General features: G+C 29.6%; 1 protein-coding gene across 3 annotated transcripts in view; it reads right to left on the reverse strand.

Moving 5' to 3' along the window:
- Fife (regulating synaptic membrane exocytosis protein fife) overlaps positions 1 to 14,548 on the reverse strand; it is a 200,828-nt gene that overhangs the window by 27,487 nt on the left and 158,793 nt on the right. For 2 of the 3 annotated variants that reach the window (XM_076406607.1, XM_076406606.1), the window contains exons 3-7: positions 12,722 to 12,839; positions 4,615 to 4,915; positions 3,441 to 3,660; positions 3,114 to 3,384; positions 384 to 552 (exon numbers count right to left, since the gene is read on the reverse strand). In XM_076406607.1, the coding sequence (XP_076262722.1) occupies positions 384 to 552; positions 3,114 to 3,384; positions 3,441 to 3,660; positions 4,615 to 4,915; positions 12,722 to 12,839 (1,079 nt within the window). Of the gene's footprint in view, positions 1 to 383; positions 553 to 3,113; positions 3,385 to 3,440; positions 3,661 to 4,614; positions 4,916 to 8,897; positions 8,972 to 12,721; positions 12,840 to 14,548 lie in introns of those variants that run through there. The other variant, XM_076406608.1, reaches the window with a different exon arrangement.

Raw genomic sequence — 14,548 nt, forward strand, 5'->3', positions numbered from 1 at the left:
TTTTCAGTCTAGCAACTATATGTAAATTATTCTAGGAATATTAAGTTAGGTATTTACAGTCGAAATAAGTAAGTTTTAAGGCAATAGCCTCGACCATATGTTTGTCCTTTCATATTATCGTAAAGTCTGTTATTTGCTTTATATGAACAACTATCATTCCAGTTCTATAAACGAATTAAGAAAGCTCTAATAATTAAAATGAAAAATAATTGGTATACTGAAATGTTAAAAATGGTCAAATAAGAAATGTAGCCTTTGTTAGTCTTTTTTCTCTTTGGTAGTTTTAACTTTCACTCGTAAAAACAAAATTATCAGTAATTTTTTATCAATAAATAATGAATAAAATGCCCTGTCTTGACCTTAATCTAACAATATACACTTACAAATGCGACCCACGTCGTCTCGTTCTTCTGTCATCTTCTGGTGCTACCAAGGTCAGAGTCGGTGCAGTGTCAGGACTTGGTGGACTGGATGGCTCAGCAGCAGACATACGAAATGATGCTCGACGACCTGTGTTTCCAGTAGACTGCGTTACAGTGCTCAATCCTGGAACTGCATATAACACATTGTATAGTTCTTTCGCGGTACCATTAAAATTCTAATAAATTAAGATAAAATAAAAAAGGGCTAACAAATATATAAATATATTTTTAAATAAGTATCCAATAAATGCAGTAACCATGAAAACTATGAATGAACAGAGAGATATATTTGGATTTAAACTGAAAATATTTTGTTAAAAATTGGGTGCATTATTTTAATTAAAGTGCTATTCAAAAATTTTATTATCATTTTGATAGCTTCAGGGTTGAGTTTTCGCAGATATTTTAATAAATGTTAATCAAACAAATGAAAATTTTTCAGCTATATTATGTGGTGACGCTTTTTAATATGTATTAGGTTTAGGTCCTTTCTGTAAATATTTTAGAAATATGTTTGGATCAAAATGGTTCTCAGATTGTAAAGATTAAGTGTTTATTTTACCACATCTTACTCTTGTTATATTTTGGATGATTTCGTTTCCATTTTCTTTGTTTCCACTTCCAATATTCCAATATTGTAGAAATATAATGGTTTTCCTTTAGAATTAGAAACATGGATCAATCCTAGTTTTGATCTCTTCTTGAGTACCTATATGCGCCATATTATAGATATCGTAAAATTTAGGTTTTAAAAAAAGGTTTTAAAGACCGTTAGTTTAGTTAATAAAACATCACTTAAAGTAATTATACCATTCCTTTATCTGCATCAAAAAAAGTTCCTGAAAACAAACTTTTCCAGTCAGGTAATAATTTATTTATTTTCCGACAGTGTCCTATCGAATTCTGAATTAGTTTAAATTAAAATTTAACAAGACTGGGAGAACTATTTCAGCTACATGTGTCTATAAAATTCTAAGCTAGATAATCCTTTCTTAATAGAACAGATGAAAAAGAATCGTTAAAGAGGAGCTGTATTTGTTTAAGAAACTCAATTTCATTTTGATTAAACTTCTTCACCTGCTGCAAGTAATTCGACTCCTGACCTTACCTGTTAGATTAGACATCATAACTTAAAATTGGATATAACTTCATTGTTTCAAATGGGTGTTTTATAAGACAACGTTAATATTATTTTATTTTATTTAAAATATATTAATGTTATCAAAAACTTTGTTTATATACCTCAAGGGCTTTCATAAACGCTTATATTATCAAATATATTTTCTACTGATAAACTAGAGACGAATTATTTGAAATATTAATTGGGTTAACATTAAGATTAAGAACATAGCCTAGTTTGTCTGGTCCGGTACATTTTTGTTCTTCCGTAAGTGCTCAATTTACATGGAACACAACTGATGGAATGTTCCCAAAAACCTAAATTAAATCAAGTTATCTTACTTTAATACGATAAAGCTTCATTCTTTTACTGTATCAGAAGTTGTTGTGTTTTCAAAATGAAGATAAATTTTGGCATGGCACGATTAATTTTAAAAATACCATTTACATTATATCACCTTCTTATTATTCTTATTCAAAACTACATTATGATAAAGAGGCCCTAACAACTATTAAATAAATATGAATATAATATAAAGCAACATTATGTGAAAGACCAAGTAATAGTACTATTCTCCAATGAAGAATTAAATAAAGATAAAAATTGTATAATTCTATTTTATACAACCAAACTAGCATAAGACAACTGCAGGATAACTCCATAATCATACCAGCCTCTGAATAAAAGTTATCATTCGCCTATAAAAATTAAAACTATATTGAGTTCATTAAGTAATCTTCCATCATTCTTTCTAAACGATGTAAGGTTAACGGATTAAATTTCCATTAGATCAATATGGAATTAGTTTAATAATCTAAACATGTTAAGTTAAAATTCATCAAATACCTCAAATACACACTAAATAAAACTCGTAAAAGAAGTATTAGAAATTTATTAGAAAACATTTATATCCAAATATAATTGGAGCTAAAAATCTGTAACATACTGAAGGAACAAACCAAGCAAAAATGGTACTCGGTTCAAATAATGTCAAATTATCTATCCTTTCAAATATATTTACATGAACATTTGGTTACCCTGATGAATATGATAATATAATATAATATAATATAAGCATCATAAGGACTCACATGAGACATAATAAGCATTACCAATAACAGGATAATTCTTTGAATTCCTAGGGCCTTAAGGCCATGGATTAATAATGACAAAACCATTTTTATTTCTGTGATTATATGAGAAATCTAAATGTGCTGATATTGGACCGTAATTAACCTAAAAAGCTTATATAACATACTGTTTATAGGTAAAGATAAACCAGTGTTGCCTTCTTATACTTTCGGTTAACAAAGCCTGTAAAAATGTATTAAAAAATATTTAAAAGTATTATATATACAAATTAAAACCTACTGAAATCCTAAACATTTTAAATAAATTCCTTTTGTTACTACTTTTCTTAAAATTTATAACACAACATTAAATTTGCAATGATTACGCTGGACACCCCTGAAACTTTTTATAGTGAAATCATGAATTTTCAAACTCAAAATTACTTTACCATCCCTATAACAAAAATCCTAAAAATAATGATTAGAGGGAACTTTACATACCAGAGAATACATCGTAGGCCGAAGCTCTGCGGGGCATAGGTGCAGGAAGTCCTAATGCTCCCTCAACAGCGCCACCACCTCCTCCAGTTGGCAATAAAGTGGACTTAACTTCATCATCATAACTATGTTGACGGGCTACTCGGGATGGTCTTCTAGACCTTGAAGGTATTTCAGTGGTACGAGGTGGACTGTTAGCTCTGGATCCACCTCTGGAACGACCACCACCACGAGCCCAATCATTGTCTGGGGTTTTAGCACCACTGCCTTTTAACTATTAAATTAATAAAAACCTGAATGATAAGACGCTATAACTTAATAAGTGATTACCTTCTCCAACTCTTTTAGGGATGCGGGTGATACATCAGAGTGTCGTCGCAGTTCAGGACTACGTGGTGGAGCTAATCCACCAGTCCCGCCTGCACCTAAACCCCCACTAGACGAACCCAATCTGGCTTCCGAATGTCTTCTTTGTAATTCTTGTAATGGGATTTCAAGTAGACTTTCGTTGGAATCTTGGGGTATTACAGCAGCTCTTGATTGCATTTTCCTAAAATTTCAATTGTCATGTAATTTCAGGAAACAATATCTTGTATTCTATAAAATTATTAAAATTTTATAAATGCTATTAAAAATTTTAACAATTTAATATCATAAGAACTATAATGTTAATTGTATTAATCAGTAATATGACATTTATAAATATATTTCATTAGGATTGGGAATAGTATAGGAACAGCTTCACAATAACTGTAGAAATATTATTAAATGAATTACATTAAGTAAGAAGGATTATTTGATGGAAGAGATGGATGCAAAGTAAATAAAGTCGGACTCCAGGAATACCTTTTATGTTAATAAATAAACAATATGTTGGTGATAATCATCCTATGTAATAAATTTATTATAATATTTCTGTCATCCATTAAGTAATTCTGATATATCTTTATCCGAAGTCCTCCATCATATTATTATTAAAGACGAAATGTGAGAATAAAAACTGTAATAAACAAAGGTAAATACTCAAAACCCCATAGAAATTATGTATCAGACAAAGCTGTTCTTATTAAATTAACAACTAATTAAATATAATGTTGTGGATATGTATAAAACACATGCATTAAGAAAAAGCCAAACAGTTAAAACATTATCTGTACATTATCTTTAAGTACATTATCTAATAAAACAAATTTAATAAACCAAAATTGATCAACGAAAAATAATTATTATCTTGTTACAATATACATATTATAAATTCATTAATAGGAATTATTTATTTTTATTTATTATTTTTATTAGTAATTTGACCAGCACTACATTTTTTTATTCACAGATATTACTCGAAGTCGATATGCCACCTACAAATAATCTTCTTCACGAAAATATCAATCTGGCCCTTATAAAACACCCACTAAATAGACTAAGTCAGCCGCAATAATTTAATTAATTTTATTTCATTCCTTTCTTAAAATTTTATTTTTTAATTTACTTTTACTTTGGTTACCTTCTGCAAACACTGCAGGTCCAGTTAGCTGGATCTTCGTCTTCTGCTAATTTACTATAACTGGCACAGTCTTCACAGACCCTCTGCGTGCAAGTGGCACAGGTTCGACTAAAATCATCTGGTTTAAAAGCCTTTAGACAAACACGGCATGCACCCGCACGGCTCGGTGGTTTTCCTGGTTCTGTTTTGGAAGCAGATGATGCTATAGGTACTGATTGGGGTTTGTCTTCGGCTGGCGGTGATTGCTGCTCATTAGTAGTCTGGTCAGGAATTAAAGATGGCCGTGGGCCCATTTTGGTTACTGAAAAAAGAAATAAACTCAAATTCAACTTATATAGTATTTTATCTCATAATTAGTTTGAAGAAATATGAAACTGATTTTTAACACTTTTTTTTGTTTAATTAATTTGTTTTTTTATGTAATCATTAGAAAATATTAAATATAAAAAACACTACCCAATCAAAGAAAGGCTTAATAAATACTGTGGACCCTCTGCACCATTAAAATGTTAAATGTTATATTGTTTTTACTCATGTCAATCTCTTGGATTTTTTAGTAACTGGAGCTACAACATAACGTGGGCTTCGAACCACGGTCCTCAGTATTAAGCCTACCGAAAAAATTTAAAACTTTAACTAACTTTAAAATGAAAAGGAAATCAATGTAATTATCATCGGATTTGAAATTGAACCTTTTTAAGCATCAAATCTCGAAAAATGTGGAAAATTATGAGTATTAAAAAGTATTAAATGTATATATATATATATATATATATATAATATATATATATATATATATATATATATATATATATATATATATATATACATATATATATATATATATATATATATATATATATACATATATATATATATATATATATATATACATATATATATATATATATATATATATATATATATATATATATAAATTATATTCGTCAAATCTAAAACTGAAGTAGCAATTGATTAAATGTTAATACAATAATCAAGCCTCATATTATTTCATATCCTGTCCTATTAATTTATAATTAGAACCCTTAGAATTAAAAAAATGGCTACTGTGATTAGCTCATAATCTATTCTATTACAATCAATGCAAATTACACTATTGGTTTCTATTATAGAAATAATCAATATACTTCATCTATATAACAAACTTTATTTGTGCTTTAGTTATAGTCATTTATTCAACATATCAGACATATTTTTGATAGAATTTTGTTTTACCTTCATTGGAAAAAATGCATTGTATTCTTGATTTAACTCTTCCATGTCTTTATTATAGGTCAAGTAATTTTTTCTAACAGCTCCTTAATATGTCTGAATTTAAGTAGATATCATATGGTTAAAAAAGTATTATATAAAATATATTAGACTCAATATCATTTAAAATACTTTAAGCTGTATTACCAAATTAAATTTTACGGGTACGTCGTTTAAAATATCAATACATCAGTTTAAAGCTGAATGAAATATATTCATGTAGATTTCGAAGTATGTTGACTGTCAACCAAACCAATCTCAAACTCCACAGAGACCCGGAAGGCAATTTGTTAGGATTTAAGACCCAAGACAGCGCGGTATAACTGTTTGTATGTATGTGTGTATATATATAAAGCTTTATTAAAAGCTTCGTGGAATTTAGAACACCCTTATCTAGCATCAAATTGAATTAAACTACTACCTTGTGACCTCCTGCCTTATGAAATTTGCTTACGAGGATTTTAACTTTTCACTAGGGTTCCATTAAACGTAGACGTAATATTAAAAATGCAATATTTTTGTTTTAATGTGCATGCATGCATAATATTTATTATTTAAAGAATTTTCGCTAAATATATATGATATTATATTTAATGAAAAAAAAGGTGTTTTCAAATTATTCTATGTTATGTTGTATTTCTGGTGTCGGGTCATTCTTCATTAAAAGGCATTGAAAGTATGTTGAGAAAAATTGATATAATATATTTTAACGAAAATATTTTGCATCCCTCTCTAGGGAAAGGATGATGTCCTTTTGGCAACACCCCATTTTCGCTCTTCTTCAACATTTCAAAAGAATGTGTTAGTTCAACCATACTGCATCGGTCTGAGCAAGTAGTAGTCAGTAGGCGCTATATCTACTGAACACAACTACTCGCCACTCTTGCAACATGTGGAGACAGTAAAAGAATGACCTAGCGTCTATTATCCGCTTTTTTTACTTTTTTTACTCATCATTTTTGCAACAATATGTGAGTGAAATTAGTCAGTTAACATCGAAGCATTTGCAGTTATTTGCACAACTTTCTGCATTTTAATTTATAGTAGTGAATCTAGATTACTGGCCTCAATACGCCACAGAAAACGTTTAGTTTTTACCTGGCAAGCAAAGAAAACTTGATGTTAAAACGATTTTAAAAAGCGTTTCAGTTAATTTGCGTGGTAGTCATTTTCCTTCATTTTTGTATTTTTCCCATGGTATGTGCACATCCGAAAGCATTTTATTCATTCTCTGTTAAGTTATCTGAAAGCTCGTTGGGAGTTTGGGCTAGGCTCCTAAACCGTTCCTCGTTATGGGCATCAAAAGAACCACTTTCAAATCACTGAAATAAACACCGAGAAATGGGATATGATGAAGCAACAGCACCATACATTTCTGGAAGTGTTTAATGGACTTCGGCAATAAATTTTTTATCAAATCAGACAACTAAGTAAAAAATAAATTATTGTCAAAAATATAATATTGTGTATTGCACGATTATCCACTTGGTATTAATACTAATTGGAAAACTGATATTACATATAGTTTGTTAAACCCTCAAATTTAGCACATAGGTTAGATAGTTTAATACATTTTTACATAAATATTTCACATTTTCATCAATAGATCAGAGATATCAAAAATGCAATAAAATTGATGAAAGACTCATGCTCACAAAATTGTGCTAAATGAACATCGAGAATTTTTACGAACGTATTCGTATGTTCCAGTAAAGCCATGATCCTCTGAAAAAAATTGACTGGATATTATTACATTTTTAAATAACAGTGTTGAAAGTGACTTACTGTTTGGGACTCTCAACAAAAATCAAATTTGAAGGATTCTTATTTGATATGTATTATCATTATATTTGCAAACTGCCTGTGAAAATATAGATTTGATATATTCTAGCATTAGGATTACTAAAACTATTTTCCCTTAATTAGGGCTAGGTAGTTCTAATTATTAAATTGTAGTTAATTCTAAATGGCAGACACATCTGAATATATACTATAATATATAATACACATAATACTATACTATAATAATTCTATAAATAATTGTACAGAGCTGACTGAAAGTTTATTAATATAATCAACTACTTCTCTTTTTGAATTAATTTTTGATTCAAGTCCCTTTGTATCCCATTTACTCGGAATATTCTAATATGCAGCGGCATTCTATCTTCCATACTTTTTATAATTAACTGAATATCAAATATTCTACAATAATAAGGTATTAAATCCTAAAAAATAAACGTTCATCGTCTTCCATTATATCGTAAAGCTAAAGCCCAACACAAATAAAAACGAATGTTTGTTTCTCCACTTCTAAGGCTTATTAGGGACGGTTTCGATCTCGTCTTTTTCCCCGATATCTCTGGTCTTTTTCTTGATGAATAAAATAACATTAAATTAAAGGGGGCTTTTCTTTTCAGAAAATCCTTTTTAAATTTACGCTCCCTTCCTATACATTTTTTGTGCGTCTCGTATTAAACTTTGTTCGTAAATTGTTCTGATAGAAAATCGTGCAACTTTTTTATGCCTTGCTATCACCTCCAACCCATTTCAAAATGAAGTAGTAAAAGTTTTATTACTAGCACAAAAATATATTTCTTAATGATATTAAAACGTTTTTTCTTCTTATATTTCCTTATAGGTTTACTTACTATCAACTAAATATTAATTCGGACTGGACGTGCACTCCGAACAAGAGTCATCCGCATTAAGTCCACCGACTAGTGAGAGACTTATTTGAACTATTTGAAGACCGTTATTTAAAGACCCATATTTGTTACTAGTGCGACTAGGATGGTTTTTCTTGTCGGATTTTACACTATCGCAATTTTGCATACGAACAATCACAATTAATTTTTACAATCATGCTCCAACAGGATTAAAAACCGGTAACTATTGCAGAAGTCCACCCTGTCACCTTAATCAATGTGGTATCCAACCCGGTTTTAATATAAATTGATAAGACGATTTTGATGAGATAAATTGATGATGGTGATAAATTGATAAAAATTTACCTGATTACATGAGAAGATACCTTCTTCTTCCCTAACGTCCCATAATTATATTGCATATGCTTAAACAAAACCATAGCATAGATTAATATTTCCATCCCAACCTAATCATCTTCCTATAAAAACATATTGTAATTCCCAACATGCAATCGTGAATATTCAACAACATATCGATATAACCTTCCTTCCATTATGGAAACCTAAGTTCCATAAACCTCCACGAATTCTTCCATCTCCATAGAAGTCTGAACACGGATGGATCGAAAAAGGACGACTGCGTCAATGCAGCTTACACATGAAGATATCCAATTTAGTCTACCCTAAACTACTAGTTTCATAATGGCTGAACTCTACTGACAAAGCCATAGAGTTTATCCTTGGTACTCCAAGATGTATTTTAATTGTTACCAGCTCAAATCAAAAAGACTTATACACGTATATCCGATATACAAAAAACCAAGAAGCATGACATTCTTCTTTAATTTATGTATATATGTATACAAGATGTTACTGCAGATATCCAGATATATCCATAATATCAACTGTAAAAATTGAATAACGAATTGTTGCTATAAAACTAATAGCTAATAACAGACACAAACTCATTCTTCTACGACCAAACTTGGCTACACGTTACAGGAGTTACGAAGAGCCAATCAGAAAGACAAATCAAGAAGTGTTGCCATATCTACCCTACTAACCAGATATAACATATTCTGTGTACCACCTGTTCAGATCGATGCAACATGACTTAGCTAATACACAATTCGGAAGAATTGCAAAAATTTACTGCTGACAAACCAACATCAACACGGTATCGCAAAGTTGATCGCAGAGAGATAGGTAATATGTGTAGAAAGTGATAAAATGTATATCACAATATATATTAAATTGTATGTATTTTTTAAATTGCTTTATAGTAAGTCAGAAACTGACCAGGTCAATACATGCAGTCATATAGCGAGTGCAATCAGTGTGAAATTAATTAATGTAATTTATTATTTTGGATTCAATTCTGAAATGGATGTAAAACTAAAACTTGAAGCATATTTTATTAAATTTATTTATTTTATACCTAAACTGGTAACTATTAGGAATGTAGGTTACAGTTAGACCAATTCCCCCGCTGCCATTAATATCGTGGGTAATATTCGCACCGTGAGTATAGCAGTTTCTGACTTTTCAGGCGAACATAAAAAATAACACCAAATTACGTCAGACAAAAAGAGAGCTCTAATGAAAAGAAAGTAATTGACAACGATTGACAACGAACAGTGGCATGTCATATTGTCGTAGTTATCGTGGTATGAAATAAGATAAAGGTTCTGAATTATTAATATGTCCTCAGCTAGATATATAGAGCAGGATTGATTTTATCGTCAATTGAGATAATTTTATATCAATCGCAAGAAAAATAGTTTAACTAGTGGCACTTTAGAATTACTAAAAATATTTATAAGCATCATGAGATAAGAAAGCGTTTGCATTTTTGAACAATATTTCAACTATAATGAAAGTTTGACGGCCACAGATGAATCTAATTTAGTTAACTCTGAAGAAAACAGCTGCAAGATTCAGGAAGACTGAATAAACTAGTGGTAATAAACCTATTAACCTCCCAATAACAAGTTGATGTATTGCCAGTTTTATTTTAATTAAAATGAGATATAATATTCCTATTAGATAATTAGATTTATATAGACACGTTCGAGCATGTTACCGAATCAACCTACTAAATTCACCTGGTTGTCAAACGTCTGCAAATTTCTTCAAAACATTAGGGATAATAATTAGAGGATATAAAACAACAAACGTTGTTTGAAGGTTTGATCTTTCACCAGTTGATTCCAACACAAACGAGATAATGGACGTCGCCTGTTGCGTAAAATTAGGAAGGTAAATATTGATATAATATTAAGTGGTTGCAGTTGTACTTGGAAATATTTTTAGCGTGCTGCTGCTGCACTGAATATTAGTATGGGCACTGCGACTAGAATAGCGCAAAAAAATTAAAACTATATAACCTTGGATTTAATAATTCGAATAAGAACCGTCCTCTAACAAAGCGATTGGTCCAGGTGATCTTGTCTTGATGTTAGCTCTATCCAAGATGAAAAGCAAGCAATGTATAAAAACTGTCAGTAGTTTTTTAGTTAATACAATTATTTCAGAGGAAAATGTTAGTCTGAAAAGTATTCATAGAAAACTTAGCGATATGAGGTAAAACTTAAATGTAAATAGAATATCTCTTGATACACTGTTGGGGAACCTAGGATTTAAATGGTGTAAAGATAAAAAATAAAAATATATATGGTTGATCAGATGGCTGAACAACATGGCCATAGAGTATTACGTCTTCCTCCCAATCACAGCATATTCGAGAGAAGGTATACAAACAAGACCTATCTGGATACGTGGAAAGAAGCACTGTTTACAATAACACTTTCGGTTTTGATGAATTGACAAATAGTGGAGCCGGGAACAAGTGTTACATAGATTGGAAATTAACTGCTCCGTTATTGACTGAGAAAGTGACAGCGACTGATTGAAACTTCTGTGATGTTGGATTACGAACCAATGCTGACCATTACCGAGACAGAGTGATTAGAGTGAAAACTAAAGATAAGTATATAATTAATATTGAATAACTGTAGTAAATATGTGTGTAGAATATCTATGAGCATTTAATTAGAATATATAACGAAATAAGGAATTCTAACTGTTTAACTATAACTGATTAACTCAAATTATATCAAGAAAGATATAAACAGGTAGTAACAGAAGAAACTAAGAAGAGATACAGTGGTATCAAAATAACTTCACACGGAAATATTGCAATGAAGTAATTATCCTTTCCAATGGTGGTATCCTCCAGAAGATACCACTACATAATAAACTCGCCTAGAACTGTACCTCATGGGCGGTGTTAAAGTCCTTCGATAATATATACATTGAATGTACTATAATGTTAAAATAAATTATATTTAATAAAATTATTTTTGTTTCATTATTTTATTTAGATTGAAATGTTTCACGCATATGTCAGAGTTAGAAAAAACTGGAACCCAGTGTTCGTTTTAACATCAGATATTTAGATGACGTCAGTTCATTATTTTACTGAACGAACTATATAATCTTATACTATATATTCATATGCTCATATGATCCTAAAATTATATATACCCATATATAATATTATAATATAAAAGATTGTTTTGAATAAAATATTAATATTAAAATATATTTTCTGTTCATGCATATCTTTTTAAATTTTAGGATACCCTGTAGATAAAAAAATATTTTACAAAAATCAAATTATTACAAATCGAGTTATCATTTTCTGAAACATGTTCCGATAATAAGTATTGTATTTTGCTTGTTATATGAAGGGGTAACCCAAGTAAGTCACAGCTGTCCAAATCAAAACTTATTGAGAAATGTCTGTAGCTGGAGGTAATTTATGATCTTTAAAAGGGTATTGGATAGATAGACTGGTGTAATAAAACAAATCGAGCATGGATTATGAGCTGACTAACAATTAATCCATGTACCATTAATTTACTTAATAACGAGATGTTTCTGGTATGTTTTCCGAATTGGTACGTCATTACTATTATTTCACCATATTATTTCTTTTAAATTTCTACAAAATTTAATTTAATTATACTAAATTATATAATGTTATGTTTTATAATATGTTGCTTTGTTGCGTTGTGGTTTTTTTGTCGTAAAATTAAACCTTCATTCTTATCTTGCAATTTCTTATTTTCAGTCTTATACATTTGAAGATTTTTAGTGTAACATCGAAGTTACTTAGATTAAATTACCTTTATCTTGAGCTGTTAGTAGTGAAGATGATAGCGTTTGGCGTATTTTTCCAAATGTGGTACCACCTTCTGTGGGTTCAGAAGCAGAATTCGGTGGAGCTGGTTCAGCTGCCACCATCTGGAAAGAAATATTCGTTAGTGTCAATTAATATTATGAGTTGCGGTTAAAATAAACTATTTTATTTTAACAGTATATGTATATAAATAAATATGAATGAATAAATGTGTTGTTAGGCGCAAAACTTGTACAGAGTAGGGCTAATTCCACTATTTTGTTTTAAAATATTCTTTGAATTCTCCAGAAGGTTCTAATGAAGATAAAATTAGTAAACATACATGAAGCAATGTAAAAAATATCTTGATTTGCCATTTCAATAACTTTTACAACCTAAACCTTAAAATTAATATAAATTATTTATATTTATAATTATTATACCTTCTCTTTCAAATTGCTCCCACTTGTCAATTCTGAGGATGATCTAAAATATCAAAATCCAAAATTCAAAAATATATAATCCAAAAATCGAATTTGAATGTAATAAAAATCGGTTTGGGCAACGAATCGATTGCGTAAATCTAGCTGAAATTTGGTTTTCAATTAGTTTATGTATTCTTGATTGAATATACATTTTATTAAAATAATTAATAAATCAAAAGTTACCAAACCATAACGTAAAGATAAATAATCTAAATAAATTAAGTTTCATCTTCGAATACACAGTTTTCGTAACCGAACAGTCGCGTGATATAACAAGTATAAATAACAAAAAACAGCTTAATTATGATAAACTGGCTTGATTATATTAACAAATAATTATAAATCCTTAAAAAGCAGATTTTATCACAATGTGGGCCTATTTTCAAATGATAAAAATAAATATATTTACTTTTATAACAAATTGGACATTCAACTATTTGTATGTATTCCATTGAGCATTATGTAGATTTCTCCGCTTAATCATTCGATCCTAATCGCTTTTACATTGTCTAGAAAGCTTCCTCGTAAATGAATATGCAGCGAAAAGTAATCCTGTAATTTTTTGTATTGAAAATTATTACTAATTATAAAGGATATAATAATAATGAGCTATTTTGAAATTTATATCCAACAATATTTCTAATATGAAATTAATACATATGCATATTTAAATGCAAAACAGAACAAAAGTGTTGTTTTCTAGGATGTGAAGGTTGAAATAAAATTAATCATTTTCCGGAGGATTCCACTATAGCGCAGAAAGGATTTTTGAATAGAAACAATAATAAACGTAAGGGAATCTCCTACGAGCTCTTAATCGAGCGTCCGGATCGGTACATTTGTTCATAGAATTTCAGACTAGCTGATGAAAGAGTTAAATGTAGAAGAGCATTGCTTAACTAAGATGCAACCCCTAAATGGAATTTTAATAGTAAGTTTTTCGTTCAAATCTAGAAGGATAATTTGATTGAAATACATAATACATGTATATTCACAAATAATTTGCCCTAACCTATCGAAAAGGAATATATAACTTCAAGTTATAATCTTGAAGAATAATGAGAACTAAATGCAAATATAATATTTTTGTCACAGATTTCTTTGCAGATTCTTTTGAAATAGACGAAGTTGTGTGCTTCGTCTGTAAAACCAAAAAAAATGTTTTAACAAAAACTCTCAATCAACTCTTTTCTACAAATTGTGCCCTATTTTTAAAACTGTTAATTTTGTCCGTCCTTAGCAAGGTAATGTAAGAAGAAAATTAATAATTATTTGTGTCTTATTCTGGTGAATAAACAAATAAATAGAATTGCAGAGGGCAAAAATTAAAAATTTTTAATAGATATAAT

Source organism: Rhynchophorus ferrugineus, unplaced genomic scaffold (genome assembly GCF_030347505.1).
Source record: "Rhynchophorus ferrugineus isolate W39M unplaced genomic scaffold, kcgeb_rfMv2 rfM6, whole genome shotgun sequence".
NCBI classification, from domain to species: domain Eukaryota; kingdom Metazoa; phylum Arthropoda; class Insecta; order Coleoptera; family Curculionidae; genus Rhynchophorus; species Rhynchophorus ferrugineus.